The 22,970-nt window shown below is 36.0% G+C and overlaps 1 protein-coding gene and 1 pseudogene across 1 annotated transcript; one reads left to right on the forward strand and one right to left on the reverse strand.

Moving 5' to 3' along the window:
- Positions 1-736: 736 nt before the first annotated feature.
- On the forward strand, positions 737-2,106 carry LOC145126959 (uncharacterized). The gene is made up of 5 exons (XM_079062223.1): positions 737-750; positions 868-874; positions 959-1,159; positions 1,351-1,842; positions 1,930-2,106. The coding sequence occupies exons 1-5, from the start codon at positions 737-739 to the stop codon at positions 2,104-2,106; spliced, it is 891 nt and encodes a 296-aa protein (XP_078918349.1).
- Positions 2,107-8,571: 6,465 nt separating this feature from the next.
- Positions 8,572-10,341, reverse strand: LOC145123307 (AAA-ATPase ASD, mitochondrial pseudogene; annotated as a pseudogene).
- Positions 10,342-22,970: the final 12,629 nt, after the last annotated feature.

Raw genomic sequence — 22,970 nt, forward strand, 5'->3', positions numbered from 1 at the left:
GAAAAATGAGTGAAACCTTTACCCAAAAGATGAGTTTGAGGTTGAGACGAAAGATGATTTATATGCTGGTTGTAGGCTTCAAGCTTTGGAAATTTTGTTGCATGTATAATTAGAGAAAACTTAAATCCAAAGCTATTAGGGTTGTATGTGCACCATAAGAATGTTATAGTACATAAAACCCAACAATTGCCAATAAAGGAACATGTCCTTGGGCAGTCCAAATCTCGAGGGCTAATGAAAATCATGATTGGTTGGTGAAAACAGTACAAGATGAACATAAATGTTTGCGAACAATGGCAGTTAAAGCTTGCACTTACAGATACGTAGCAAACATAATTGTCAAAAAATTCAGAGTAACCCTGGAATTCCAGTCAAAGCTTTATACGAATAGTTGTGCAGGAAACTAGAGCTAGGAATGTCATCGCAAAAGGTTGCTAGGGCAAAGACAATGGCTAAACGTATCATTAGTGGGGACTACCAAGTACAATACAGATTTTTGAGGGATTATGTGTTGGGCCTACTAAACACTAATCCTGGTACAACAGTCAGGATCGATGTGTATGCAGAAACCTCCATCTCTATTACCACAAGAACTTTTAGAAGAATATATGTTTGTCTAGGTGCATTGAAGTTGGGATCAAATCTGGGTTAAGAGATTTTCTTGGAGGGGATGGTACATTCTTGAAGGGCCCTTATCCTTGGCAAGTGTTAACTGCTGTGGGGTTGGACGCAAAAAATGGCATATACCCTGTAACATATGCAACGGTAGAGACAAAATCAACAAGTAGTTCAACCTAACTCTTGGAACTGTTAGGAGAAGATTTGGATCTTGGAGCAAATTCAAATTTTACATTTTTTTTTTGATAGACAAAAGGTATGTATCACCTAACTATTTTTCTTGTTACTATTGCTAGATAGATTTGTGTAATTGATGCTAATTACAATTACTTTTGTTTAGGGAATAATACCAGCATTTGAGAAGGTATTCCCCAATGCAAAACACAGGTTTTGTTTGAGACATATTCAAGAAAATATGAAACAACGGAAAGGAAAAGACTTAAGTGACCAACTTTGGGAGTGTGGTAGAGCAACAACAGTCAATCACTTTAACAGAGCAATGGATGAATTGAAGAAGATCAATGAGGAGGCTCATGCTTGGGTGTGTAAGATTCCAACAAATACTTGGTCTAAATCTCACTTCAGTGGTATGTTGGTAGAAGATTAATGATAAAGCTCAATCTTGCTTGTTGTGTTGTTACTATATGTGTATTTGTCTTTTCTTTATATGTGTTACAAAGGTAGGGCACACAGTGATTGTTTGTTAATCTTTGGGAGGTATTCAATTATAAGCTAGATGAGGGTAGGGATAAACCTATTATCACTTCCTTAGAGTATATTAGAGAGTATCTCATGAAGAGATTGTGTGTGGTGCAAAAGGAAATAGATAAGTGTGAAGGACTACTAATCCCTACAGTAACTACAGTGTTTGACAAGATTAAGACTGATGCAGCTAAGTATGTGGCTAAATATAATGTGGTAGGAAAGTACCAAGTGTCAAGCACATGGCAGGATCAGTATATGGTAAACTTGAATGAACAAAGTTGCAGTTGTAGGTTTTGGGAGATTACAGGTTTTCCATGTAGACATGTTGTTTGTGCTATATGGGACAAAATTGAAAGTGGAGAAAATGTCCCACATGTTGATGAATGGGTACATCCTAGCTATAGGTTACCGAAATGGAAAGCCATGTATTTCAAAAAAAATTATCCACTTAATGGACGTTCAATGTGGCCTAAAAGTGACCGCCCATTCACTTTAAATCCACCAAAACATAAAACACAGGTTTGTATTTCAGTTAGGCCTAATATGTAGTTTGAATGTGAACATGAAATTGGTTAAATTTTAACTATAATATATCATTATGTGTAGGTTGGGAGGCATAAGAAAAAGAAAATGAGGGGTGTTGATGAGCCGAACAACCAAGCTGGTAAATTGACCAGGAAATATCTGACAATCACTTGTTCAAAGTGTCATAACAAAGGGCACAATTCCATAACATGTAAAGGGAAGGGAGGCAGTGGTCAAGTTAAAAACTCTGTTAAGTAGTTATTAGGATGTTTGTGTTGTAGGTATTTTGAAACGTAAGTCTACATGGGTTAAGAACTTAAATCATGTTTACTTGTTTTGAAACTTAGTATGATGGTTGTGTTAAGAACTTTACAACTTGGGATGTAATGGTGTGTATGCACATTTTGGAAATGAATTAATCTATTTTGTGTACTACTCTCCAAAGATTCATTTATAACAATGTACATTTCAATTGCACATCCAAACCATCCAAAAGATACATTTACAATACACTTACCAATTGCAAATCAAAAACATTCAAGAAATTCAACATTCAACTATTACAAAGTACATTCCATTACCATTCAACAATATTGATTTGTTACAAACTAAAGTTCATTACAATTCCATTACATTGATCTGATACCTAAACCAAAATACAACAACACCAATTCAACCCCCCCCCCCCCCCCATAAACTGAAAGCAAAAACCCCCTATTCGATTAAAACCCAAAAACCCCTACACCAATTAGAAACCAAAAACCCAAAATCCATTACCATCCAAACTTTCCCAAGAAACTTACTAGTTAAAATAAAACTAAAAAAAGAAAACCTATGAACATAACAAAATCAGCTGGTAGTTCCTCACTTCTGCACACACAATGACAACCCTCTCTTCCAATCGATTCATTGATCAAACTTGGAATCACCACCAATTCCCTAGAACACATAGGAGGTCAGACCATCGAAGGAACCCACATGTTGTACAGTTCCAAAATTGCCTTCCAGGGTTACGAATGGTCCACAGAGTGATCTTCATGGCTGCATTCCCACATCTGCAAGTCACCATCTTGTAAAGGGTGTAACGGTCGGAAAACAGTGGAATGGAGAAGAGAGAAGAAGATCGCAGATAAAGGGTCTTGCCCAAAAATGGGGCATGCAATCTTTCTTTTAAAGAGTGAAGGTTACAAGTGAAAGGATAAAATTGCCCATGCAAAATAATATTGAAAAAAGAGTTAACGGCTAATTGGTAACGAAGTGAGCCGGAATGACTAAACATTAAAAGTTTTGAAACCACATGGACTATTTGTGATGTTTTTTAAAATCAGAGACAAAACTTCAAATTTTTTGAAACCACAGGGACCATTTATGAAGTAATACTTGTCTGTTTCATGTTTTAAGATTAGCGATAGTAGAAAACAAAAGGGCGTTGGTCGGAATTTGGAGGGGTGACAGTGTCGGAATGTTTGAAATCGAAATGAAACCCATAAATTAGAAATTGAAATGTTTGAAACTACATCTAAGAAGATCAATGAAGCTCATGATATTTGAAACCCCATATGAGAAGCAGATCGACAATGGTATCCAAGTTCTACTTCCCCAAACCGCCAACCCTTACTTTATCTCTCACCGCCCACTCAGCTGCATGAAAGTCCGCCATCAACTTCAGTTCATCCATAATCAAATGAATTTGTATAAAAGAAAGGATGAGAGTAGGGGAAGTGATAGACATACAAAGAAAGCCAACCAAAAGTAACATCTCATAACCCGTTTACGATCAATGGTCGAGTTCTTAAGCTTCTAACCACACGGATTCCGACGAGCTTGATGAATCTAGCTATACCTATAATAGATTTTTCGGAAAGATGGTGAAGCTCTTAAGAGGGGAAGACGACCATATCTTCCATGTGTCTCATTTTATTAAAAATATGAGGATGTTAGGGGCATTATGAGAGACGTCGCTAATAAGAACTCTTCTTTGCACCGGTGAAACTGAAAAGGGGAAGGAGAAATGAATTTAAGGGTTGTAGAGTTGGTGTAATCTGTAATGGGTGAACGGTGAGGGTGGACTCATTCAAGTACTCTTTGAGCTCACCGGAGAAAACAAAGGAAACAAGGAGGCTGTTTGGTCGGAGAATACATAAAGGACAAGGTGCTATGTTAATATGGTTGTACATGTGTTTTGGATGGTTGTACGTGCTTGGTAATTGTATAATAACAAAAATATAAATGAATAATAATGATTTTCAAAAATCTCAAAAATAAAATATAAAGATAAAATAGTCATTTTATCTATGTTAGAGACCAACAACGGAACAAAACCATAACATAGGACCGTCCGAGTAAAATAAAAAATAAATAAATAGGGACCAATCGTACAAGTTATCTCAAACCACTAGGACCCTTCGTGTAATTTACTCTAAAAAAGTGTTTGGTAAGAATGAACGAAGACAAGAATGGAATGAAACATTCAATTATCGACCAAGTTGTTGTTTTTTTTTCCATTCCCCACCAAACTTCCTCATATTATCTGATCGGTTTTATCGACGATGGATTATTCTCAAATCTGTCTAAACCTCTTTCAAACAAGGATTAATATATATTTTTGACCTCATCTATAAAAAACATGAGTCTCCACAAATCATGAGCATGTCACTTTCGAAGAGTCATGGATTCATCACTTAAGTTACTTAAGTTACATGTAATATGAGGAAGTTATAATTTATTCTACCCTTTGTATATAACTTTTCAATAAAAACACGAGTCTCCATTTATAACATCAACCTATGAACTATAAAATAATAGTAACATAAGGGTAACAGCTCTAAGCATATTCTACAAACTTACTTCCATCAGCACTTCAAGATACATCTACTTATCTAGAAAAAGATACGTCTCCACATAGTTTTCAACTCTTTACACCCAAATGCAGAAAATATATCTACAATTTGCACCTAACATCCTATATTATTTATCATATAAATTGAAATTAATAAAAACTAAGATTTGATCATCAAACTAAATGAAAGATCTTGAAAACCATTTGCCTATCTTTGGAATTTTTAATGAATTGCTTAGAATTTTATTTAAATAGTAAAATAGATTTGTCCAAGACAGAATCACCATTTGCTTTTAGTTTTTGGCAAAGAAATTTATAAAAAATATTTCTAAAAAAGATTTTTTTTTTCTTTAAAAAAAAAACAGAAATGAGAAACATCGGCAGCCATGGCTGCAACCTAAAATTTAAGTCAAATTTTAGCAATTTAAGAATTAAAATGCTAATGTACTTAAAGATCATGGAGTTTAAAGCACTAACTATGGTTAAAAAACAAACAGAAAACGAGAAAATCCCATACAATCAGAGCTGCTAAGCATAAAATAAGAGGAAACATTCATATGAGGCTCAGATCTGTAACAATCGAACAAAGAGGATAAATCCGCCATGGCTGCAAACTTACTGGTTGCAATGTAGAAGAACACATAGATTCTTTCACATAACCATCCAGGTTTGCCCCACCAAGATGCAGATTATCTCAACTTTGCTCGAATCCACTCAGACAGATTAAAACACATCAATCATCACAGCCTCTAAAAATTCATCAAACCTTATCGCTGGAGTCGAAATTGAAGGTTCGAGTATAGTAATGGGTTGACGATGGTCTGAAGGGATAATGACATTAAGAGGGTGTTTGAGATTTGCTTATTTAGAACAGCTTGTAAGTTGTAACCAACATTACAATAAAAACTGCAAATTTGGCAAACCACATAGGGACGATCCGTGTAATTTACTCTGATAAAAGGGGTTGTTGAATTCTGAAGAAAATCATCGGCCACGAAGATGGAGTTTTGACTAAATAAAGTCAAAATCGAACTTCGATTTGAACAGAGGAGGGCAACAACCCTAGAAATCCTTTTTCATAATCCCCTCTGAGATCGCCTCATTTCGTCTGAGTGGAAATTCGTTACATTACAAACCCTCATTTCTGGGGGTATAATGCCCTTATGTACTGTGGCTTGGGTATTTAGTGTAAAATTACAATTTATCTCCCCGAAGTATATTTTATAGTTTACATTTTTATCATAAAAGTTTAAATTGTTCTAACATAAACTCTACGTGTTTAAGTTTTAACCATTTTGTTTTTTATTTCGGTAAATTATGCGAATGATCCTTGTGGTTTGGGATTTTGTATGTTTAGTCTCTAACTCGTTTATTTAAAAAAAAAAAAAAAAAAAAAAACTTGGATAGGTGTTTGTGTTTGCTTCGATTTTGGTCCCTAACAAACATAAAAAAGACCATTATACTCTTATGGATCATTTTAATTTATTGTTTATTATTAACTTATTTATTAAAAGAAGATTTTTAATAAGTATGGTCCCACTCATCTTTTTATCCCTTCCTAATTGTCGACACACCTCCTTCTTCGGTCACCATCCTCACCATCCATTTTTGTCGGACAACCATGCCCTTTTGTATTTCCGATGATTACATACCAACAACACAAGGTTCTGAAAATAAATTGGATTTCAAAGCTCTGTTCTCAAACATGTAAATTAGACATCACTTTGGGAGACTGGATCTTCAAACATGCAAATCCCACATCCTCGATGCCCAAGGAACAACCTTTATCTCTCTCACCACTTCCACTCATTATTCGTTCTACCACCGTATTCTTCCTACCCCCCTTAGTTAAGTCAGCAACTTATAATCAAACCTAAGTACAAACAATGAAAATTAGATTATTTAATGGGAACCTACAAAACACAAAATCAAAGAGAGAAAATAGAAGCGGCGATGGATATGTCGAATGTTTGTTGCTTCAATCCACATCTTTAATCATTGACTGCATCAGGTAATGTTTGTAACATCCAGTTTCGGGACATTTTTTTATTTTGGGGTTTCAGGTTGTAATTGTTAGATTAAGGTGTCTAAGCTCATAACTAAATTAATATATTCTTGTAATTTAAAACAAAGTCTTTTTTGGATTGCCCTCGTAACTAGAACTTGGTTATAATAACATTTGTAAAGAGATGGTAAATTTATTAGTTTATTATATGATTAATAAATTGTAATAAATGATTTGTTAATATATTATATAATTAATATATTAATTGGTGGAAATAGATAGTTGATTTGTTAATTTATTATGTGATTAATAAATTAATATGATATCAATAATTATATAATTGATTTTGTTAATTTATATGGTTAATAAATTAATAAAAAATCAATAAGAGTTAGTTAATTATTAATCAAAATTAATCTAGAAATAATTTGGGATTAATCAGAATTAATTAAAGGTATTGTAATTGTTCTTAATTGAGCAAGAAATGAAATTCTAGAACCCTAATAGTGGTGGACGATTTTAGGAAGGGTTCTAGGATTTCTGGAATATTCTTAAAGCTATAAAGATATCATATTTGAATAGATTAAATCTGAATATTTTATATTCAAATCTAGGGTTTCTCTTATGTCATCCACACTATAAATACGATCCTAAGGCTTGTAATTTCCGTTCACCACATTCCTAAGAGGATACTTTGGCCGAAAATTATCACCTCCTCTCTTATCTTATAGTTATATGGTTTGAGTGTGAACCATTAGACGCATCATCATTTTGGTGTTAAACTTTCCAAGACCAACAACTACATGGGATTGAAGTGATTTGTTTACTACAACAAATCTAAGGTATGTAACCCTAACTTGATAATTTCGATTACATTAGGGTTCATGTTAGTTTTATTGTTCATAGTATGTTGTCTTCAAAGTGTTATGACATAGATCCTTATAGGTTGCATGTGCCCCTATTAATTGTTAAATGTTTTTCCACACAACTGTACATGTATTTATAACCTATAAAACTCATCAATGGTATCAAAGCTTCCGGTTGGCTAACATTGAAAGTGCATGAGATGAATTGAACAACTTTTTTTGTAAATCTGTCTGTCACGACGTGACACCAGCCTGATATCGATTTTCTGGATTTTTTTTTTCCTAATCTGATTAGTAGGGTTATTTTTAGTGATTATCTGGTTTTAATTCTATCGGAATCCAAATTTTGAATACCTTACATGATTAAATACAAAACCCATAAATATTAAGAAATAAACTTGGAATAGATTTAATAATAAATGGAACCATGATGCCATGATGGGTCAAGTTAAGATTTTTTCAGCACCCTATCCATGCCTTATACTTAACACAAGACATGGCACAGGCAAATGGAACCATGATGGGTCAAGTTGAGATTAACAACAAAGTTGTTTGTGTTGAACAACCATGAAAGGCACCAAAAGGCACCAAAGTCAGTTGACTTGGGTAACAGAGAACCAGTGGATGTACACATAAATAAGATAACAAGATGATAATGGCAATTACAATTACAACACTTCATCAAGTTCTACTTCACTTGAGAGATTAATTAGTGAGTGTATTGTTAGCATTTCTTCTGTATTTAGTCTTTAGAGGCTTTATTTACCTGTGTAGTTATTCTCTAATTGAGGGTTTCAAGAAAAGTAGTGATTCTACATTGATCGATGCTGAAGAATACAGAAATAAAAACAAACAGAGGCCACCGGGGATGTGGATAATCAAAGTTCTATTTACTCTAATTGGACCACATAAAAGCCTTGGCGTTGTGATTGATCTTAGTGATTGATTCATACCTAGATTTTGTGATCTTCTTAATCAGTGTGATGGTGAACCATTAATTTCCAAGTAAGCGATTTGATTAAAATTGTTCATATAAAAACATACTGGAGTTACAACCAAGCAAATACAACATAACAGTACATATACATGATTTTATTAAACTATAATAGATTTTCGTACGTTCTTTAAGCCAAATTCATACCTATGTACGTATCACAGCGTTTTCTTATGGATCAGTAACTTGTAACTTATCAGCAACTTGATGGGCCTGCCTCATCTTTCATCCTTGCGTCCTTCACAGCTTTGAGCCGTGCTTTTTCTTTTGCCTTCTTCAAAGAATTGATCAAGTTCTTTAAGCGACTCTCAACGTCTTGTTTAGCTGACTTTCGTATCAAATCTTCAGCAACATCGGCTGGAGTTATGTTCGTCTCCTTCAGCAATCCACTAATGGTTTCAAACAACTCATGTGATTCAAGATCCATATAGTTCTTTGCAAGCACCTTAAATGCTTCAAAACAACAATAAGACAGCTCGATATGCATATCCATTCTTCCCCTCCGTGTGAGAGCAACGTCAAGCTTGTCTAAAAAGTTTGTTGTGAAGACGATCAGCCTCTCACTACCACAAGCTGACCATAGCCCATCAACGAAGTTCAGAAGCCCAGACAAAGTGACTTCACTTCCCTTATTCTTCTCTTTCTCCTCCTGTGCCTTTTTGCGAATTGGATCCATCGTCTCGTCATCGTCTTTATTCTCTTCATTTTTCTTCTTTCTCTGACCGGTGAGATCGAGTGAACAATCGATGTCCTCTATTACAATTATAGACTTACTTGATGTTTCGATCAGTAGCTTCCTCAAATCCGTGTTATCTTTCACGGAGGATAATTCAAGATCATAGATATCGTATTCCAGAAGGTTAGCCATGGCAGCAATCATGCTAGACTTTCCGGTTCCCGGTGGACCATGAAGAAGATATCCTCGCTTCCATGACTTACCAACCTTCTTATAGTAATCTTTTGACTCACTGAAGGTCCTAAGATCATCCAAAATAACCTCCTTCTTTACTGGGTCCATTGCAAGAGTATCAAAGGTAGAAGGGTGTTCGAATATGATGTGGCTCCACATACTTCTCCTGTAATACCCAATATTCTCACTCTTGTTATTGGTATAGAGCTTGCGTTGCCTTGTTCTTACAGCAATAGCTTTTCCTTCATGAAGCACGTGTTGCAGATAAGTGTTTTTGATGGTATCACGATGTTCTTTTCTACATGTGAGCTTGTAGTATCGCTTCTCCTCATCAACACGATTAGAATACAAAGGCTGATGTTGGCGGATGTTTTTCTTCGAAGTCCACCAGATTTTGATGTCTTGGAACTCATCTATTATCACGACGTTTTCGTCCATGCTCAGGACAACGGATTCATTGTCCTTGAACACTTTTGCTCTGAGCCGGTTTGCTCTATCGGAGGAGTTGGTGCTGAGGAACCTCTCGATGGCTGCATATGCTTTGCTTCGCTCAATCTCATCTCCTTCGTATTCATGAAATGTGATCTCCATATAAGGATACACATAATCACGAACTTTGTGAACATATTGTTCAACATGCTCAAGAAACTGAACAGGTAACCATCTATTGAATATTGTCCAAACGAACATAAGTCCAGCTACCACAGACCCTAAGTTAGTCATGGCATCCCCAATCATCTTCTTCTTAATATTATTATTGGTCACAGGTGACACAAAGCTTTTGGTAAATAGGCGTTGTGATCGATGCAGGAGGAGAGCATATATCACCAACTCAAGTGGCATTATAGCAAGAATTAAAGTACTATTTAAGTTTTTTTTCTAATTTCTTTTGTAATTAATTTTCTGAGTTGTGGTTAGAAGCCGTTCAAGACATATAAAATGCTGGAAGAGCCAAAAGAGGTAGGCTCGTGTCAACGAATTAGCGTGAAAAGTTAACCCAGCAGGAAGCTTTCCGAGAATAGGTCATGAGCCATGACATGATCATGATGGCTTCACAAGAAAATAATATTAACTAGTGGGTTTAAAAACGATTTTCCTTAATAGACTTTGACTAAGCAAAATGACCATGTATTATTCTTGGATATAAGGTATTTAACTCATCTTTTGTTATTTGTCGAAACGACCACTCTTTCCGAAATAGGACCATTTCTGATTTCAAACAAATATATATAAAGTTTGTTTTCTTTTCATTTACATCATACACTTCAAATTTTAAATTCCAAACAAATATAAAGTTGATTTGTTTTCTAAATTTTATTACTATAATAACAAATAAATTAAAAAAAAAAACACTCCACTACGACGAACATGAAGAACAGGCCACTCTTTTTTTAGTTGCGATTGAAAACATGCACTACAAAAGGAAAATGATCATTAGCGGCGATAAAAGTCGCCGGTAATAAGCCAAGATGTCGCCGGTAATAATAATAGCGGCGACACGTCGCCGGTAATAAGTCGCCGCTACTACTTCATCGCTATTGATAGATGTCGCCCGTAATGATATGTGTCGCCGGTAATAGTGCCGCCGGTAATTACGATTTTCATTTTTTTAATTTTTTTTTTGTAATTAACGATTTTGGTTGCCGGTAATAATGTACTCGGTAATTACATAGCAACATTCAATTAAATATCAAAAATAATAGTGTCGATGCTAATTACAAAACAAACATCCGATTATAATTAATTAAATATCAAAAGTCATAATATTCGATTAAATATAAAAAGTAATAATATCGCCCGGTATTAGTGTCGCCGTCAATTACAAAAAACAACCAAAGTTTTACAATCTACCAAGTAGCAAAGCATGATAACATATGCAAATAAAACTCATCCTGGCCTATATACCATCATCTTCATTCCCATCGTTTCCTCGATTATTTTGGGATTGAAAAAACGAATACAACTCGTCCCTACATGCCGGGTTATTCAGCATCGCACGGAGATTTTCCAACTACATAATTAATAACAACATATATAAACTTATAAGTTAAATTATCAAAAATAAACAAAAACTATCAAAATACATAGTTATTTTTAAACTAAGACAAAAAACCAAAGTACGTTGTTATTTTTTGCACTTGGGACAAAATCCTAATTACCAAACTTTTTAGCAAATAATCACCACAAAACCAAAATTACCAAATCAACATGCATTTTACGATGATAAAGTAGATTGCTATTTTTAAACTAAGACAAAAAACCAAAGTACGTTGTTATTTTTTGCACTTGGGACAAAAACCTAATTACCAAACTTTTTAGCAAATAATCACCACAAAACCAAAATTACCAAATCAACATGCATTTTACGATGATAAAGTAGATTGCTATTTTTAAACTAAGACAAAAAACCAAAGTACGTTGTTATTTTTTGCACTTGGGACAAAAACCTAATTACCAAACTTTTTAGCAAATAATCACCACAAAACCAAAATTACCAAATCAACATGCATTTTACGATGATAAAGTAGATTGCTATTTTTAAACTAAGACAAAAAACCAAAGTACGTTGTTATTTTTTTCACTTGGGACAAAAACCTAATTACCAAACTTTTTAGCAAATAATCACCACAAAACCAAAATTACCAAAGTAGATTGTTTTACCTGTGATGGTTGTGGTGATGGTTGCGAAGGCTGTGGAATCCGCGGGAGAGCAGAAGGTTTACGGCCAATGCCTCTAATATGGCCACGTCGCTCTCCTAATACTTTCTCAAACGCAGTTCTTTCTTGAGTGGGTGTTAACTGACTTTCACCTTGAGTTTGTTCTAACAGCTCTTCAACTAACCGATTCTGTAACTCCCAAAAGTGAGTGACAATTAAGTATAAATAAACATTTAATTATATGATAAAATTATAATTAAATACTTACATATTGTTGTCCCGCCTCAGCAGTAACAAATACATCATTCTTATCGGTATGAGCTTTGCGAAACGTTTCCACTCTCTTCAGGTTCTGTTTAACTTTAAAAATTAGATTATATTTTAAATAAATAATTACATGTATCATACGTTACCTTCTTATAGCAAGTATTGTTATACGAGCTCGACCCCCCACGATTCACATTTGTTTGCATTTCACGGATTTTTTTGTTCCTTTCTGAAGCAATTCTGTGTTCTTCTGTTTGGAAATACTCAACTGCTTTCTTCCAGTTATCAACTTCCATACCCTCTGGAGGGTTGGCTAATGCTCCCGGGATATCTTCATACCCTCCGACTGACATAAAATATTTTTTTGCGTCAACTTTACGTTCTCGATAACCTTTTAACAAAGCTGCTTGAAAACTCTCTGTCAATAAATTAGCTTGTACATCCTGGTACATCTGATCCAAATCAAACTTTGTCTACAAATAAAAAGTTAACCAAGTAAAAAACAATTATAGTTAACCATATAAAATATATTTAAATAAATTATTACCGCTAAATGTTGTAATACGGTGTCCTGTATTGTAGGGAAAACTTTTTTCCAAGTCCATTTATCAAATGGGACCATCTGCCACATTGTTTTTCCAACTTCTCGGGAAAACATGTCTTTCGGCTCTCCTACGGGATCAAATGTGATATCCCTATCATATTCCATGCTAATCGGTTTGCCCTTGTTCCGTAAGATCGCTTTTTCAAGCTTTATATTTTTCGCTTTGCCTCGAACTTTCCTTCGTGCAGTTTGCTCAACTACAAATGTAATTAAAAATTATTAGAAACGGTATTTAATTTATAATAACTGAACAAAATTAGTAAATAAAAATTCATAATAAGACTTACCGTCCTGCTCGTGATGACCAGCACCTCTACCACCTGGGAGAGGTGGGTCCTCAGCTCCATCACCTCCGTGTCCACGACCCATAACAGCAGCCATGGTATACATAAACAAAACCCATATTGTCATCGTTTCCTGAAAAAGTATAAGATATACAAATATAATTTTTATTACAAATACACATTACATAGAAATAAACATTTACATAGGACTAAACATTTCTATTTAAACAAGAAATCAAAATAAAGTTCATATTACAAACACGTATTACATAAGAACTATTCTAATCAGAATCTTCCTCATATCCTTCAGTGTCTTCTTCGGTATCATAATCAGAATCGGTCTCATCGTAATCAATCTCGCAATCAGAAACATCATTGACTATACCGGTTGGCGGAGGATCTTCAGTTGCACTTTCTACATCAACAATGACTCTAGGAATGTTTTGAAAGTACATGCTGAAATCGATAAAAAGTGGAGCATCGGATGAAGAGATATTTTGAAGTACATCTACATTGTCTACATTTTCGTGTGAGCCATTATCATCATTTTGGACACAGTCATCGTTTGATGGTAGATCCCAAATACTTTGATGGTTAACATGCTCGACAACACACCGATGGTTACTGTTTGGCTCTCTGATGTAGAACACTTGTTTGGCTTGTGAAGCATATATGAGTTGATCATCTTTGTATGCTTCGCGTCGTATATCGATACTGGTGAAATTATCACTAGTAATAACTCATGTTCGAGTATCAAACCACTTGCAACGAAATAGTATAGTTGAATAATCATGTGTATACCTCAACTCTATAATCTCTTCTAACTGGCCATAATATTTCTCACCTTTCTCACCCACCGCTAAAACCCCAGAGTTTTGTGTTGTACGTTGTGCGTCACGACTAAGTACCATAAACCTAACACCGTTGACTATGCATGCAGTGTAAGAATAAGTATTCATTTGCGGACCCATTGCAAGAGCCGACAACTCTTTGTGGAATTCTGGAGAGTTTTCTATTTTCATTTGATGAACCTAGCAATTATAAAGTAATATGTATTATGTATTCGTTAGATCAATGAAACAAATTTGTTTATTAATTTATATTACCTTTTCACGAAACCAATTACGAAATTCTCTCTTTTCATCACTTTGGGGATGTTCAGATTTGAATTTCCTATGTTGATGACCAAAGGATATAGATTTAAAAAGATTAAAAAAAATTAAGGATGAAAGTTAGATATAAGATTAGTTACTTGATATACTGTGTGACTTCTTCACAGCTATTCAATACAAACCATTCCATGTTATGCATTTCCGTTAAATTAAGAGTTTTGATTTGAGTTGTGCTGGCCGGTCGACATTTAGACTCAAACATCCAAAACTTTGTTTTTTCAATGACAACATCTTCATTTCTTTCCGGACGATTCTTTACATCTCAAAGGTACATCGAACAAAATGATAAAGCTTCTTCAGCAACGTAACCCTCAGCTATAGAACCTTCCGGCCTCGCCTTGTTTCTGACATAGTTTTTTAGCTTTTTCATATACCTTTCAAAGGGATACATCCATCTCATACATACCGGGCCTCCGGCAATCGCTTCATCAGGTAAATGCAAAAGTAAATGAACCATAATGTCAAAAAACGTTGGAGGATAAATCAATTCTAACTTGCACAAGATTGCAATAATGTCTACTTTTGCTTTCCTCATATCCTCCACCTTCAATGTTCTGGAACAAAGTTGCTTGAAAACGTACAAAGGTCTACAATAGGTGTATAAGTGTCTTTGTCTAACAACCCTCTTACTCCAATCGGTATCAGACGTTGCATAAGAATGTGGTGGTCATGCGATTTCAACCCAATAATGTTAGTATTGGTATCGTTCACTTTCTTACTGATGTTAGAACCAAACCCATCCGGCAGTTTAACATCTTTTATAAATTGACAAAAGAGTTGTCGACTAGATTTCGTGAAAGAGTATCTTGCATGGGGTCTATGAAACTTGTCACCATTTTTTTGAAACCATTCATTTCTCCGAATGTTTAGAATTCTCAAGTCCTCTCGTGCATTTGATGTGTCTTTGCTTTTATCGTTCATTAGAAGAGTACCTAACAAACTCTCGTCCACATTTTTCTCGACATGCATGAAATCTATGTTGTGTTTCAACTGTAGAGAAGACCAATACTCGAGTTCGAAGAAAATGCTTCGTTTCGACCAGTTCAACTCGTAATCTTGCCGCTTTGGCTCCCCGCCTCCATGCTCAGGATGTTTACCCGGTTTACGAGTTAGTAGACAACCTAGTTGCTCTTGTATGTAGTCATTACTAAAGTGTCTCGGGGCGGGTCTTGTCTCTTCCATCCCGTTAAAGTCCAACCTCTTTCTTAACGGATCATTAGCATCTAGGAAACGACGATGACCGATATATACGACTTTGTTTGTTGCACGGTACGAAGGAGTGTCTTCATTGCAAGTAGCACATGCTTTATACCCTTGCCCACTCCAACCTGATAGACTACTACGAGCTGGCCAGTCGTTTATTGTCCACAACAACATAGCTCTCATCGTGAAGAATGTGTTTGTCGCTGCATCTTTAATACGTACGCCTGAGTGCCACAAATCTTTAAGCTCTTCCACTAACGGCCTAAGGAAAACATCCATATCCTTACCAGGAGCTTTCGGGTCGGGAATCAACAAAGTCAACACGAATGATGACTCTTTCTTACAAAGCCAGGGTGGCAGATTGTATGTGGTGAGTATGACCGGCCATGTGCTATGTGGATTACACATGTTTCCAAATGGATTGAAACCGTCAGCTGAAAGACCTAGGCGTACGTTACGGGGTTCACTCGAGAAGTCGGGGTATTTTTTATCAAAATCTTGCCAATGTTCCCCATCAACAGGATGAAGCATCACACCATCTTCTGAACGTCTGGTACTATGCCAAATCATATTTTTGGCAATGTGCCTCGAACAATATAAAGGTCGTAGTCTACGGATCACAGGAAAGTACTGTAACACCTTATGAGGTACTTTCTTACCCTTGGTGTTTTTATCGATCCATCGGCTCTCTTTACAAACGGGACAAACTTGCAATGAATCGTGTTCTTTCCAAAAGAGACAACAATCGTTTTCGCACACATGTATCGACTCGTACCCCAGACCAATAGACTTCAGTTTCTTTTTGGCTAGATAATTGTTGGATTAGTGTCTAAGTCCATAACTATTTTGGTATGTACTTGACCTGATTATGAGCATGGTCCTTTTGGGTTGCCTTCACCATAGCAATATGTAGGATGAATTAAGGAGAGAAAGGTTTAATTATGATTTATTAATATATTATAAGAATAATATATTAAAGGAGAAATCATATTGTTTAATTAATATTAGTCAAGAATTAATTAAGAATTAATTTAGTGGCTAAAAGAGATTAATTAAACTTAGGGGACTGGATTTGTAATTATAAGATAATTACAATTGGGCTATGGATCACCTAATAATATATAGGTTGGACGAATTCTATGGGAAGCCCATTAGAAATCGTCCAAGGGATATGTTAAAGGAGTCCATGGGCTGCTTAGGGCCTAAGCAGCCAGATTAGGGTTTCCTAGTTATAAACCCTAATAGCCTACATGTATATAAAGGACCCTTAGGCCCCAAAAACGTGGACAAGTAATCCTTTAGGGTTTCCAGCCGTTTTTGGTGCCTCCTCTCTCCTCCCTCTTCATCCAAGTTGCTTAGTGGTGTTTATGACTCCATTAGAGGTGCAACACTTGAGGCACTAAGCTTTCTGAAGCCAATCAAAGCAAGGATTGATTGTTATTGCTATATAACAATTAAAGGTAATTACTAAACCCTTATTTCAGTTCTTATTTGATAGATCTAAGGTTTATAGCTTTGGATATTCAATTGCATGTTCATTAGACAAACTAGATCCAAAAGCTATTAGGGTTTGCATGTACACCATAGGAATGATGTATTGCTCGAAACCCATCAGTGGTATCAGAGCCTATGGCTGTTTGTTAGTGAATTTGATGCTTGCTTGATCGAAAATTGGCTGAAAAACGATTTTTTTTGAATTTTGGGGCTGGACTCGCCGAGTCCACTGGGTACTCGACGAGTCTAGTGCTGACTCGACGAGTCAGCGAGTCTGGCAGCGTTTTTTTGCGATTTTCTTGCTATTTTGGCTTGGGATACTTACCATAAACGTTTTTAATTCATAAGATCCGATTTTTATTGATATTGGGTGATTATCCTTGCCAAAATAGAAGATAATTGTCAAAATTTAGATAATCTTTTGTTTTATTAAATAAAGATTGATTATTTGTAATTTAGATTTGAATTATCTTGTGAAAAAGTTTCAATTTTCCCCTTTAGGTTTTATAGTTTAAATTTGAACTTAAAAGTTTTGTTTTTGAAATTTAAATAGTTAAACCCTAATGTTTTGAAAGGTTTCAAAACTTGCCCTCAAGTTTTGGAATTTAAATTTTTTGATTAAAAGTTTAATTTTGAAATATTTAAATTCTAAACTCTAATGTTTTGAAATGTTTCAAAACTTGCCCTCAAGTTTTGGAATTTAAAAGTTAATTAAAAGTTTAATTTTGAAATGTTAAATTCTAAAACCCTTGTATTTTTGAAAAAGTTCAAATTACACCCTTATGGTTTTATTAATTAATTAAAGTGTATAATTAAAATAGATTTAATAATTCCATAAAGTTTTGGTTTACTCTTGATTAAATTAAAAGTATAATTTATTAAATTGAACCACCTAGTATTTTAAAAGTGTAAAATACACTCTATACTATATATATGTAACATTAAAAGTCTAATATTATATATATGACTAAAGAGTCAGTCTTACCGTTAGTAGGCCTCATTCACGAAGCTGGTCTATAAGGGGTGTTTAAGGAAATTGCCTATAAAATGACGATTGAATGGGTATCCACTCTTACCCACCGCACTCTTGACTAGTGGAGGGTCGTTAGCCGAACGGGTAGGATAGGACGAAACCTTCCATTATAAGTATAATGAAGTACAAAGTAACTACATGCTTTTACAAATTCCCAAATCATAGTTAATTTAGGAAAAAAATGTGGAATTGTATGCTAATCCATGGAATTACACTTTGTACCCTTGTCGAAACGTTAGTGGAGCGTGTGTGGTTAACCGACACACTAATTTGGGATTGACATTGGTGGCGAAGGGTGGCTCGATGTTTATCATAGATCAATGGAGCGTGTGTGGTTAACCGGCACATTGATTAGGTGATAAAGACATTGAGTGCACCACATAGATTCGCATGGTTATTCACACCTTATTTGTGATCCTCGGCATCCCAATCACAAATAGAAGGGCATAATCGAGATTAAACATGCCATTGAAAAGTTCAATGAATCCCAAAAGATCTAGGAGTTTCAATTCATTTAAAACTTAAATTTTTTTTTTGTTTTTCATGGTGGAATTGGTAAATCGTCATTTACCTACCTTCAAATATTCTGCAACTAGATTACGGCATCCTTCTTCTAGGTTGTAGAGTATTGTGTTGGATCCTGGCCTTGATGTTTCATTTGGGTGTTACATCAAGGATTTTTTATCAACTAACTTGATTTTTCTCCCGTTTTGTAGATGTCTAAATCTTACAATGGTCTTCCCAAGTCCCTTGGAACAAGCTTTCCAAATGAAGATGACGTTTCACGATACGATCAAGGAAATGAGAGTCATGCTTCATTTCCTCCACCTCCTCCAATTATTCTCCCTAACCCACAAGTTCAAAGGCTTGAAAAGTTCAAGCTCACTCAAGCCCTTTTGGCAAGTAAACACAAAGATGGGAAATCTGTGTGTGCACACATCTTAGAGATGAAGTCACACATTGATAGGTTAAGGATGATGGGTGTTGATATCTCAGAAATGTTGGCTGTTGACTGGGTTCTTCAGTCACTTCCTGAATCATATAGTGAGTTCGTTAGAGAGTACTATATGATGGACCATGACGTGACCCTCATTGATTTGACCTATTTGCTTATAGCTGCTGAATCAGAAATGATTTGGCGTGCTGATCGAGCAAATTTGTCTGGCAAATCAAACTCCCAAACTTCAATGGACATTGAAAATGGTGACATTGGAAATCCAGAAAAGGTAAATTCTGAGATAGTTCCTTGTGCCATTCCAAAAGAGTCCATCTGCTTCTACTGCCAAGAGAAGGGGCATTGGAGACGAAGTTGCCCTGTTTACCTGAGAGATCTAAGAGATGGGAGAGTCAAGACGTATGGCTCTACTTCAGGTAAAATCTATTAACTAACTCTATAAGTTCCTATTCTTTGATTCTTAATACATGATGTGATAAGATTACATTTTGATGTTTTTGTAGGATCGAAGAAAAGAGAGGAAGCTTAAGGAAGAAGCATGCTGAATCTGATCATGAAGAAATGGATTTCGATCGCATGGACTCGAGGATCAGATTTTTGAGCTGCTACTCTAGAGTTAGGATAGAATGATAAGAAATATGAAATAGCATAGTTTTCAGTTGAATTGCATTGTAAGGACAAATTTTTCCGCAATAAAATAAATTTTGATTTTGTCTTATTTATTTACCCTTGCAATGGTGTGTATGAAAAAAATTGATGTTTGATTGTTTCTATTGTTAGCAATAATGGATTCTTTATTATGTAATTTGTGAAAATGTCGAGAATTTGCCAAATAAGGGAAGATTCTCATCGCCCAAGTTTCAGTTGGACAGAAACTTGGAGTCATGCAACTTGGTTGCGTGATGAATGAGAAACTTCATATTTGGAAATTAGACTAATTCTTTGACAAAGTGTCAAGAGAAGGACTAGGAGATCGAGTACACTAGGTTGTGCATTGATCAAGTCCACCACAAGAGTGATAAAGATATTCGTCATGATTTACTAAAGTTTAGTAAATATGGTTATACTTATAAGATTAAGTATAATTCTGAGTTAATTGAAAGAGTTTCAATCAATAGCAGAACGAATAAGAAGAATCAAGTAGGCAGAAAGATAAAAGTTTCTCTATTCTAAGAAGAAGGAAGAGTACCTTTTATTGTGTTTTATGATAAGTCTTAATGATTAAGAACTATTTCTCAATTGGTCCTCTAAGTGAGTCTTAGTGCATTTGTATGTCTAAGAAGAGGAATCGAGAATTATGGAAATAGTTAAAATCAAGAAGTCAATCATACTTCGTTCCAATATCAAGTCTTAGAGTTATATTCCAAGATTGTGAATTGAGTGACAAGTCTTTAGTAGGTTTATAACACTCAACAAATGTGGAATTGGAAAAAGTCTTCTTATTCCTGCACATTTGAGATTGGTAAGTTGTGATGTCTTGGATAAGACAAAGACCAACCAGGACCAATTGTGTGAAGTGTTAAACTTGACAAAAGGCTACATTAACTCTTGAATATTTGTTTGTCAAGAAATGGTTCTTGACAAGAGAAGCTTATATGTCAAAGAGTCAGTGGGAGTCTTAATGGTCTTGAAAAGTTTCAAGAACAAATCAAGAGTAAACCTAGTTAATCATCACTAGCGCACGACTTAAGGCTTATAACCTATCGTGTTGACATTATTTTGTTTCTGTGCCATTCCAATTAAGCTAAATATGTATGTGAGTTCTATGAGTTCTCATTTGAATGCATAAAGACAAAGCACCTTGATCAATGGAAAGTACATTGATATGTAAGGGTGAGTTGCTAAACCACTTGGAAGACATGGTGGGCACTCGTGTTACCATGAGGCAAGAAATCAAGATTGAACAAGTTCAGTCCATATGGTTTTTGGATTTGTTGCAAACTTTCGTTTTGACGAATTCACATGGATAGGAACACATACATCATAAAATCTAAGTGTCATAAGGTTTCCCTCCTTCATGAAAATGATTGTGAGGAAATGCTTTCACTAAGAGAGATTTTAAGAAGATAGCAATTGTGAAAATTATATTCTCAAATTCGATTATGATTACGGCATCCCTTTTCATAGTTCGAATTGTGAGATTTGGCAATTGGTCTGAACATTTGGGACTTAGTAACATAAATTTTGAATTGTTCAGATACACATGTGAGCTATCTAAGGCAAAGGTGTATCAGTTTAAAAAACTTAGATAAAGGATTATCAAAGCATCAAGTGTTAGAAATATGAACTTAAGTGTAACATCCAAAAATTTCAACCAATTTAAACTTTTCAAAAACAACCCATATTCATTAAGTTATTACAAAAAGGTTTTCAATTCATTTAACATCAGAGTATCCCCCAGAATCATATCACAAAATCATAAAATATGAGGAGTTGTACGATCACGCCTTCGCCTTGCCACGATCTCCTGAAGTACCTGAAACAATACACTGAAACTGTAAGCCCGTAAGCTTAGTGAGTTACCCCCAAAATACCAACCACACATACACATACTCATATCATATCACAAATAGAACAGCCACGCACATCGGGTCTGCTGTGTGACTGGTCCGCCCGCACCGGGCCTTCAGTCCACCTGGTCCACCCTCCGAGTCTAGCCATGTACATCGAGTCTACAGTGTGATTGGTCCGCCCGCACCGGGCCTTCAATCCACCTGGTCCACTCTCTGAGTCTACAGTATGACTGGTCCGCCCGCACCGGGCCTTCAGTCGGTCTGGTCCACTCTTCGAGCCTCGGCACGTCTGGTCCGCCCTCTCGGGGCCTTCAGCCTATCCGGACCGCTCGCTGGGCCTTCGGAACATCCGGTCCGCCCTGGGTATGTTGGCCTACAACACAAAGCAGGACCCGCCTCAACCCAACCCCAGTCCAACAATCATGTGCACATAAACATATAATCATATACAATCCTCATCCAGACAAACAGTCTAACAGATCACATAGCATATCAATATCCTAACCAGGATTCCGACCTAACCGATCACTAGCATAACATTACCCTATATCCCGGGTACCGACCTTAACCAGGTCTCTAACACATACCATCCTAACTACCAGGATGCAAACATAGCAAAGCAATAACATAACAACAACTACCCGGATTTCCATCCGATAAAGGGCCGGCCTTGGTGCCGTAGACCCTGTCGATATAGTGAGGATAACTCACCTTGACCTGCTGAAACACTGCTGGTACTCCTCTGGCTGCTATCTGACAATCCCCGCACTGCTGCTCCTCTAGCTCTCCGAACTATCAATGCCACAATAACACTTAGCCCAAAGCAATATCCTCCTAAGGGTAAATTGACCCTTTTACCCTTAACCCAAACTGGTCCAAGTCTAAGGCCCAACACCATGCAATGAAGGGCCCAACACTAGGTAAGCTCTCAAGCCCACTAGTGACCCACTAATGGCCCAATTTGCTACATTGGGCCCAATCCCTTAATGAGCCTCACCCAAAGCCCAAAATATATTCTTTGGCCCATATAATATGATTTCTGATGGCCCACTAAGGCCCAAATATCCAAACATGCCCCAAACCATAGCCCAAAAACTCATGATCCAAACAGACAGAGTACGCGGGGCGTACCCCCATGTACGCTAAGCGTACAGGCAGAATAGTGATTACGCTGGGCGTACATCAACTTACGCGGGGCGTAATATCGCTGAACCAAAATTCCACATAAGTTCTTAATGGCTTAAGCTCTTAAGCCCAAACTTCAGATCCATCGACCAAACATGCCTAGGATTCATAAAGTCTCAAACTATATTACTTGGGACGTC

Source organism: Lactuca virosa, chromosome 7 (assembly GCF_052849685.1).
Source record: "Lactuca virosa cultivar CGN04683 chromosome 7, Lactuca_virosa_CGN04683_v6, whole genome shotgun sequence".
Lineage (NCBI taxonomy): Eukaryota > Viridiplantae > Streptophyta > Magnoliopsida > Asterales > Asteraceae > Lactuca > Lactuca virosa.

Bases quoted from the DNA above. Each gene is read 5' to 3' on its own strand.
- LOC145126959 (XM_079062223.1), top strand. The intron at 1,160-1,350 runs GTGTGTAAGATT...TTCAATTATAAG, and splicing joins ATGAGGAGGCTCATGCTTGG to CTAGATGAGGGTAGGGATAA. The intron at 1,843-1,929 runs GTTTGTATTTCA...CATTATGTGTAG, and splicing joins CACCAAAACATAAAACACAG to GTTGGGAGGCATAAGAAAAA.